Source organism: Echinops telfairi, unplaced genomic scaffold (assembly GCF_000313985.2).
Source record: "Echinops telfairi isolate 266 unplaced genomic scaffold, ASM31398v2 ScPeMD7_9;HRSCAF=40, whole genome shotgun sequence".
Lineage (NCBI taxonomy): Eukaryota > Metazoa > Chordata > Mammalia > Afrosoricida > Tenrecidae > Echinops > Echinops telfairi.
In genome coordinates, this window is record NW_022103906.1 from 88362626 (window position 1) to 88372970 (window position 10345).

Sequence of the window (10345 nt, forward strand, 5' to 3'; positions counted from 1 at the left end):
GATATTGGCTAGTTCAATGTTTACAGGGGTAATTGAGACTATACACCATCATTATTAATGAGAACTGCTGTATTTTGGATTTTTAGGATCATTAATGGCAATGCAGAAAGTCTCTCTGAAAAACCCTCACAGCCATGGAGTCAATCCCAATTCCTAGTGACTTCATTGGATAGATCAGCATCTCCCCCTCTGAGTTTCTGAGACTACACATCTTGATGGGCATGGACACCCTCAACTTTTCTCCCACAGAACAGTGGGTGTTTCAAACCACTGACCTTGCAGTTAGCAGCCTGATAGACAGCACCCTGGACTATTAACCTAACGGTTGGTGATTTGAACTCAACCACAGAAGTAAAAGCCTGGCAATCTTTCTTCCACAGAAATTACAGCGGAGAAAGCCCTAGAAATCAGTTCTACTCTCTAACCCATTGGGTCAGACACATCAAAATCAACCAATTAATAATAGTACTGGAGGCAATTAATAATAATACTGCACCGTGTTTAGACAAAGATTACTCCTTTATGAGGCTTTCCACTACCGTAAAGGATTCGTCTCAGAAACGCACGGCAGCAGTTCTACTCCGTCCTATAGGAATACTACGAGTCAAAATGGACCGAAAGGCAATGAGTCTGGCTTTGAGTTTTGCTGTGATTTTTTAGATTCACTTCCTGCCATAATTTAGACAAAATGATATGGCTGGAAATCGCTTCAAAATGAACTGAGGAGAAAAGAGTGAGGGAGAAAAAGATGAAAGTATTTCATGAGTTGAAAAAATATAGCATCTGGGGTCTTAAAGGCTTGAAGATAAAACAAGCGGCCAACTAGTTCAGAAGCAACCAAGCCCACATGGAAGAAGCACGCCAGCATGTGTGATCACGAGCTGTCGAAGGGATCAAGTATCAAGCACCAAAGAACAAAAAAGCATATCACTGTAAAGGTGGGTGAGTGCAGAGTGGAGACTCAAGGCCCATCGGTAGGCAACTGAACACCCCCTTACTGAAGGGCTGTGGGGAGGAGATGAGCCAATCAGGGTGCAGGCTAGCAACAATGAAACACGTAACTTTCCTCTAGTTCTCAAATGCTTCTCGCCGCCCCCTCCCCCCACTATCATGATCCCAATTGTCCCTTACAAATCTGGCTAGACTAGAGGATGTACATTGGTACAGATAGCAACTGGAAACACAGGGAATCCAGGACAGATGACCCCTTTAGTACCAGTGGTGAGAGAGGTGATGCCTGGAGGGTGAAGGGAATGTGGAGTAGAAAGGGGGAACTGATTACAAAAATCTATATATAGCCTCCTCCCTGGGGGATGGACAGCAGAGAAGAGAGTGGAGAGAGACGTTGGACAGTGTAACTTATGACAAAATTACACCAATTTATGAATTATGAAGGGTTCATGATGGAAAGGGGGAGTGGGGAGGGAGGGGGAAAATGAGCAACTGATAAGGGCTAAAGTAGAAGGCAAATGTTTTGAGAATGATGAGGGCAACAAATGTACATATATGCTTGACACAATGGATGTATGTATGGATCGTGATAAGAATTGTATGAGCCCCGAATAAAATAATTTTTTTTTAAAGATTTGAAACTGGGTGAGAAGTGCATGTATTTTTGTGCATGCATGTGTCTGATGTTTTTCACAATAAAATATGGAAGGGAGGAAGGAGCTGCGGTTTGGTCCCAGTCTGGATTTGATCTTGGGGCTGCGGGCTGGCCTTGGAGACTCACTCCTTTTTCTCGTGTATCAAATGGCCACGTGGGCCAGATGATCTCGGAGGCTGCTCTGAGGTTCCACAGCTTTAGACGATGTTTCGATGTTTCGGCATGCAGGTCCTATGCTCCTTCTCACCTCCACATCCCCCCAACTCCCGCTCTCTACCCCGCTGCCACCCTCATCCCGTCTCCTGCCACATTCCCAAATGCTCTGGCAGCCTTCCTGGGAAGGAAAACATAACAGATGTTGAAAATGGTCAAGGGTTAAGCCACTGAGTGATTGTACAGCAAACCAAAATCACATATTTATTGATATTCAAAGGCCTTTCACCCAACCGCACTCTCTAGCACTCAAGAAACTTTCACTCCTGGCCACAGGGGGCCGGGAAAGAAGTCCGAGTTTACAACTGTCTTCCTTATCACACGTTTCCAGGCAGCTGAGTCTCCGTGTTCCCAAGAAAATAAGTGAGATTTCATTGGTTGGGACTCTACTGATGAAATTTTATATATATATATGAAAATGCAGACAGCAGGTTAAAAATCACTTTTTTTTTTTTGCTCTGCAAATTCTTAATAACTAACTTAGAGAAGCAGTAAATATGTAAAGATCAGAGCCAGAAAGGATTCCAAGAGTGGGAACATTCTTCCGAGGTGAGAAAAGCTCAGAGGCACGAGTTCCAGATCATAGAGCGAGTTTAAGAGAAGAACCCAGACTCATGACCAAGGAGCTCCTAGTGACCCGTAGGACAGCACTGAACTGGCCCCTCTGGGTTTCTGAGGTGATACATTTTTAAGGGAACAGACAGTCTCATCTTTCTCCCACTGAGTGGCTAGTGGGTTTGAACTGTCAATCTTTTGGGTTGCCCCAACGCATAGCTCATTATGCCACCAGGGTTCTTTTTCTTAAGCTGGAAATACATGTACAACCAGTCACATATTGTCAAAAAATGTGAAGAACATCTTTTTGACGACATGAGGCAAACCTATCTTTAAGTTGAGTCATGTGAAACTGTGTCAAAACGCAAGAAGAGTGGCAATTTCACATAGTGCACATGACCCTTTTCAAAACAACAGGAAAAGCTTCTTCAGTAACATTAGTCACCCTCGAGGTGATAGAGTAGCACAGACGTCCCCAAGACAATGCTGTACAGTGGATCTCCAATCACAGACGATAGCAAGGGCCCCGCAATAGTTCAATTAACCATATGAGAATGAGCTCAGATGTGAACAAAAGCAATCAGGAGACCAAATGGTCCCGTAAAAGAGAAAGCAAAAATCAGGAAGAACAAGGAAAGTCACCAAGCCGACCTATCGGCACAGCTGAACTTTGACCACAGGATCCGAAAAAAAGTATCAACACAAAAGAATTGAGAATACAAGGTAAAACTCCCTGAAATAATGTGGTCCCATTAAAACAAACCCCAGTGCCCACAGCCATGGATGGCTCACTTCTCCCCCTGCCCAGTACCCCCATCTGCCAGCATCCCTAACAAGTGGATAGGGAGTCACTGATCAACTTCTCCCACAAGAAAGAACCAACCACCTCACCATATGGGGATTAACAATCAGACAAACACTGACGATGGAAAGGGGGAGCTGGTGATGCCGGGCAGATTGACAGCTTGCAGAACCCATGGAAGGCACCCCTGCTACTCCCCACACTGCTGAGTTATCTGGCAAATTACCCTCGGGGAATTAATAAGAGCCAGCGAGTCATCAACAACTCCTCAGCAGTCGATTTGATTTGATTTATGGTTCTGTTCTATTTTTCGGTGACCGCCAGAATTACAATTCCTACACACAGTTCTAATGGTTAAACCTCAGAGGATAAGACCTACTCTTTGGAAGACCCCTTTAAGTGCCCATCAGCTGAGAGACATTTCTGAATTTTTGCAGAACTCCAGGCTTTCCTTAACTTCAGGGGCTTTGTATTAAACTCTCTGTAACCATACAGGTCCTCTTTCTGGAGGGTGAAAGCAAAGGTCCGTAAGCCAGCATTCTCCCCTTTTCAACTCAAAGTAGGATGGCGTGTGTTGCTCTTTGTTCCATCAGATCAGGTCTGTCCTGATGTACCCTTAAATCCACTCGTTGACAGGCCATCGCTGAAGGCAGGATGGTCTAGTGGTAAGAGCCCAAGCGCTAGCGTCTGACTCCCAGTGTTCAACATCCAAGTCCATTACTATCTATGTGAACTTATATCCCCACTGCTGTGGGGCTGTTTCTTACACACATATTTATAGGACAACCTCATCTTCCTTGTGGTTATCAGCTAGAAGGTTTGAACCACCAACCTCGTGGTGAGCAATCTAATGCTTACCCATCAGTGACAATTTTCACTGTGCCTTAGTTCCTCATCTTAACATGTGTATAGTAATAAAATCTTGTTCCTGGAAAGTTGTAAGAGATTAATGAGATTCTAGAAAGCTACATTGACATAAATAGTTAATTATTCTTATTACACAATTGCAATTACTACTACATACTACCAGGCCATCGTTCTTTGGTTACTTCACTACAAAGTAGGAAATCTATAAATGGCATCCCAAATCTTATGTCATAAGGCAAATGTATGAGGACATTAAAAAGGCATTGAGAAGGAAAGAAAGATTTTTTTAAAGGGCAGGGGATGACACATGAATGTACTAAACCATGAGATTTAAAAGTGAATATACGCTTAAGTTATGTCCTCCTCAGAAGCCATAGAAATGCTAGTGTCTGGGATTTAAAGCCTTGTCTTAAAAAACAAGCAGCCATCTAAGTGAGGTGTCAACTTAAGTGACAAGGAAGAAGCACACCAGCCTGTGTGATCCAAGAAAGGAGAGAATGATATCTGAGCTTAAATGATGGACTCAGTTTTCAGAAGGCTGTGGACGGCAGTGGAAGGCCCAACTCCATTTGCAGCGTCCCCCCTCGGATTGAGCTGCTGGTAAATGCCCTCTGAACATGGTCCAGGGATACAAATAGCCTTGCAATCAGAGAACATTGTTAAATCGATTATGGCTTATGTAGTTAGGTTAAAAGGTAATACTTTATCATTTGATCTCCCTTTTCACCCATTTTAAAGTTGTTTCCGTTTTCAATATGTTCTGCTTTCTTTTCAGTTGAGGTTTTTCTCTATTTTGTTTAATCGTTGTTGTTGGGTATTTTGTTGTTGTTGTTTGCTTCCTGGTTGTGTTTTGTATGGTTTTCTGTATATGAAATCTAGGAGAGTGAGTCGATAGGGGCAGCAATGTGATTGATAATTACCTAGGGGCACGGCATGAAAAGTTTGGGATAAATGGGAAGCTAACAATGAGAAGAAACTGTTCTGAAATTGATGGTGATGATGACTGTACAACTCTTCTAAATATGAGTGAACAATTAAATTGTATGCTACATGGTGTATATGCCAATAAATCCATTTATAGATAATAATAATATTAATAATCTATATGGATCTTCCATTTGGAAGCCCCAGGGAGAGAGCCCTGTAGTCAGCCAGCCAGCCTGAGTGAGAATCACTGTGCAGTCCCAAACTTAAGAATTTAGCCTAAGGCTCTCCCATTGCCCTAAAAAAATAAATACGTAGCTTCCCTTTTGTTGTGAGGGTTTGCTCTGCAGGTGCCGACATTACCGTCTCATGAAGAAAATGGAGCTGGCAGAGCTTTTACCCATGACTGAACTTCCACCCCTCTGGCCATAACGAATCACATCTGCATGTCTGTGAAATATTTTTCCTTTGAGTGCCTCACTGCCTGTGAACATGCAGCCTTACTCTGATTGGGAAAAAAAGTTTATGGTAATGAGCCTTAATCTTATCGTTACAAATCACAGAATAAAAAACATAGCTACAAGGACCTGTTTTGTGCACAGATGCCAATTCGAGGGTGTCCTAAGCATGTACCTGTTGAATCAGTTTAAACCGGAGAATGCAGCTGAATGGAGAGCCTGAGGCAAGGGCTGCTCAAGGGTCCAAACAGAGTCTGTCTCCAACTTTGAAATCCTCAAATGTGCTTACTTGGTAGGAAAACGCACACCCACAACATTCTCCATCCCGAACTAGGAAGTTTATTAGGCTCCTCATTTGCATTTTATAGGACGTGGACATGGGTTTACATGCATTGCCTCGAGTCTTCATTGGCTTGGCCTTTGCTTCTACGTGTCATTATGTACAGTTAGCTCAATGTGAGTAAATGACAAACACAGCATGATGCATAAGCCACAGCAACAAGTCCTACCCCACACCGTTTGTTCCCCCAAACTGTATTATAACCCTCTCTTGTAAAAAATACATTTCAAAACAGGGCATTTAATTCACCTCATTGAGAAAAATAAAGACGAGTCTATCATTTAGAGTAATGGATATCCAACTATGGCTGAAAGGTACACCCTGAGAATTAAATGATTTTAACGAACCTATTGAGGTTGATAAAGCTGTATTAACCTAATGTCGGGAAAGGACACAAGATGCAGGCACACATGTCCCTGCTCACTTGGCTGTGCAGTTCTCTAAGGATGCCGTGCTACGCACGTCTTCATTATTGTCGAGGCTGGAGGCATCGGTAGACTCCGGGTCATTCACTACAATTCCCACAGAAGAAAGGCTGGTAATGAAGGCGTGCATCCGCTGTGCATAGATATCCCTAATGTTCAAGTAAGGAAGCTCAGGACATTTCTCCGGAGGGTCCTCGCTGCTTTGGTCCACATCCATGTCCTTCTGTTTCTGGTAGTACTTGGAAAACTTGTTGAAGATGATGGTGATAGGAAGAGCGACCACCAAGATGCCACAGATGATGCACGTGCTGGCAATCAGCTTCCCAGCCAAGGTGACCGGGTGGGTGTCCCCGTAGCCCACGGTTGTCATGCTGATGGTGGCCCACCACCAGCAAATGGGGATGCTGCTGAGGCTCGAAGTGGACTCATCTTTCTCCACGGAGAAGATGAGGACAGAGAAGATGGAAATGCCCACGGACAAGAAGAGGAGGAGCAGCCCGACTTCGTGGTAGCTGTGCCTCAGGGTGGCCCCCAGAGACCGGAGCCCCACTGAGTGTCGGGCAAGCTTTAGAATTCGGAAAATTCTCATCAGCCTCAGGATCTGGACCACCTTGCCCATGTTCTCAATGCCCTCGCTCTCGTCCTCCTTGCTGTCGACAGCCAATGTGGCGTAGAAGGGAATGATGGAGACAAAGTCAATGATGTTTAGAGGGTTTTTCCAGAACTTTTTAGGACAGGGGGCAGCCGCCAGGCGGATGGCCAGCTCCCCAGTAAACCAAGTGATGCATGCAATCTCCACACCTTCCAGCACAGGGTCATCCACCTCTCCGTCCTCATTCTGGAACTCGGACATGCTATGGACACACATGGCCACGATGGAAGCCAGCACCACACTCAAGGACGAGATGGCAATAAGCTTGGCCGACAGGCAATAGGCAGGATTTTCCATTCTGATCCAAATGTTCTTCCGGAGCTGTCCAAATCGCAGCTTGTCAAACTTCTCCAGCTCTTTCTCAAAGAGAGACGACTCTTCGAAGGAGGTATCCGTGCTCACAACGTTGCTTCTCTGGTCCCAGTCCTTCTCGGGGTGGTCCTCCTTGCGCTCCTGATAGCGATGGCTGCAGCAGGGGTCGATGAACAGCTCGTTGATGCCCCAGTACTCGATCTCCTGGCAGAAGGAGAACACACACAGCTCCTCCATGACATGCAGCTTCCCCGTGTAGTAGAAATTCAACACGTACCGGAACAAAGAAGGATTCCTATCGAAATAGTATTCTTTATCAGCCACGCTGTAATCATCACACAACTCCAGAATGGCCTCTTCGGAATGGCAGGCCAGCAACTTCCCGAGTCTGGTGTGAGGAAACCGCAGGAGGGTGCTTTGATCAACCGACTGCTTAAAGCCCCCCACATTCAAGTTGACAAGTTCCTCATCTTGTCCAGGGCGATGGAAAAGCTCACCATACACCATCGTGGATATAAGCAGTGCGGGGACGACTTGGAAGGGAAACAAAGATGATCACTCTGCACCTGGGAAGAACACAAGATGGCATATTAGCACTCTGTCTCTCAGCGCCCAGCCGCTTAGTGTCCATCTGCCCGGTCCAGGGGGATGGGCTCAACGAAAGCCAACCAGGAAGTGGACTAAATGAGGAGCACCTTATTATATACTTTGATTAGAAGAAAATCAACACAGGTCATTTTCCGGCAATTTTGAGTTTATAAAGTCATTTGCTAAGAACATTGAAATATTACAATATTCATTTTTTTTATATTCCTATACTAGAGTTATTAAAATTTAACACACACCCCCATCATAAAAAAAAAGTAGGGGGCATTTTTGGATCACTTACACTACTTAAGCATCACCCGAGTCTCAACCACGAAGTCCTCTGTGTTTGGCAGCACTCAGATCCGACGTCATAAACCAGTTGCTACCAGGCTCGTAGCTCCTTCCTTCGGTTTCTTGGGGCTCGGCCATGCACCCTCAGAAGCAGGTCCTGTTACCACGAGCCCTCCCTTCTGCTCTGCGCCTCACGCCCAAGCAGCACATCATTGGAGGCTCACTTCCGAGCTTACAAAGAATGAGGCTTCTCCCGGTACGTCAATGTTTCCTGTCTTTAAGAGAAAACCCTATTCCCTATGTTTGGATGTCGACAGAGGATTTAATTATCTCCCTGCCCTTAAGTGTCATCTAGCTTAAAGATATAGTTACACTTCGTGGGATGGTGTTTCAGGTGCTTCCATGCGGAAAGACACTGACGTCGGGGAACTCTTTAAGTTAATTGCAGGATCAGTTTCCTAAAACAAAGACACTTCCCTCCCCTCTTGCAGCCTGACCCCACAGCTCAAATCTATGATCACCTCTTCAAATATCCAAGTCTGTGTTCGTCTAGCACATGGCCTGTTTGAGTTCTTGCACTAGCTAGGATATACCAGGGTCCCTTCTCAGGGAGATGAAAATAGATGTTGACCAGCATTCAAGCCTAGGAGCTGCCTCGTACACATCCTCTCAGGTCATCCTTCCAGGACCAGGAGGTGGAGAAGTGCACACCGGCAGATACTGAGAATGAGGGAAATTTCACAGAAAAAATGAATCAAAATATAAGGAAACTTATCGTGATTTTTTTAAAGTCGCCTGATAACAAAAAGGGATTCCTATCCTAATAGGTAAAAATGATAGAGCCAGGATATAAAGTTCAGTTTCATTGACTCAAATGGCTATGTTTTCTAACACATTCATTGCCTCTCTGCTTTCTTTCTAATTTTAATTTAGAAAATTAATGTGGAAAGTGCTAAAACAGGAGTGGATCAAGCATCTTTGGGATTTTTGAGACAAGAGCAATGGCCCTGTTTAGAGAGGCTTCGCAGCAGAGGTGACCTTCAGCTAAAATCTTGAAGGTTCAAGTACAGTTGACCAAACAGTGGGGAAACAGCCAAACAGAAGGCACTAACGAGTGACGAGAAGCTAGATATTGAAGGACTTCATACAGCATGTTATAAAATTTCTCCTTTAGGGAAGTCTACTTAAGGGTCTTAAGCAACAAGTAAGTATGATGGTATTTGTGACTGTGATTAAGAGGAGCCCAGTCTCGCACAAAATCCTAATTCCAACTTAAGTATAATCAGGTCTTACATCATGGCCCTGCTCAATACTCACCTTCATGAAATGATCACTGAAGATAAGGGTGCTACAGCAAAGTGTGGTGAAGAAAGCAGATGGTGCCGAGCTATGAAATGGAATAGTGTCTGGGATCTTAAAGGCTTGTATTAAATCAAGCAGCCATCTAAGCAAGGAGTCAACTAAGTCCTCATGGAAGAAGCACACCAGCTTGTGATATCCAGAGGTGACAATTATAAAATATTAACATGGTTAAGAGAAAAGTATCAGAGCTAAACTTATGAACACCCAGTTTGTTGAGGATGGGGCATGGTGGGAGACCAAAATCTATCTGTAGAGCATCTAGTCAGACTGAGCCACTGGCAGATCCCCTCTAGCCACAGGAAAGGGTCTTGATCAGCCTTACCATCATACAGAGGCCATTGCATTCTTGATTATAGCGGAATGAACCTTGACACTTGGCCAGTTGACCACCCTATATACCTGACCTGAGTTTGTTCTAGGTACAAGTATCTCTTACTGGTTCCATGACAGAAATTTCTTCCCTGGCTTTTTGAATGTCGATGGAGGTCTTTTCCTTCTTACACAGTATTTGTATTTTTGTCTTTGTACTGTTAAAATTTTATCCTCACCACCTTAGTCTGATTTTGTTTTTTATTGTTTTCTGTTGGATCTCCGAGCTGTAAAGCACAGGAGTGGATGAATAATATAATAACTGATACAAGAGTACAGGATATAAAGTTCAGTTTAATTGACTCAAATGTCTATGCTTTCTAACACATTCATTGCCTCTCTGCTTTCTTTCTGCTGCGAAGCCTCTCTAAACAGGGCCATTGCTCTTGTCTCAAAAATCCCAAAGATGCTTGATCCACTCCTGTTTTAGCACTTTCCACCTTAATTTCTAAATTACAATTAGAAAGGGACTATGTAAGGTGACCAGATGTCCCACTTTTGGCGGGACAGTCCTGATTTTTAACAATTTTTCCTGAGTCCTTGGCGTTTTAAAAAAGTCCCGATTTTAGGAAAGAATGCAC

At 44.1% G+C, this 10345-nt stretch overlaps 1 protein-coding gene across 4 annotated transcripts in view; it reads right to left on the reverse strand.

The window, feature by feature from the left end:
• Positions 1 to 5741: 5741 nt before the first annotated feature.
• KCNS3 (potassium voltage-gated channel modifier subfamily S member 3) overlaps positions 5742 to 10345 on the reverse strand; it is a 78090-nt gene continuing 73486 nt past the window's right edge. For all 4 annotated transcript variants that reach the window (XM_045286935.1, XM_004696049.2, XM_045286936.1 and 1 more), the window contains exon 3: positions 5742 to 7720. In XM_045286935.1, the coding sequence (XP_045142870.1) occupies positions 6186 to 7661 (1476 nt within the window). In that variant the 5' untranslated portion in view covers positions 7662 to 7720 and the 3' untranslated portion in view covers positions 5742 to 6185. The remainder of the gene's footprint in view (positions 7721 to 10345) is intronic.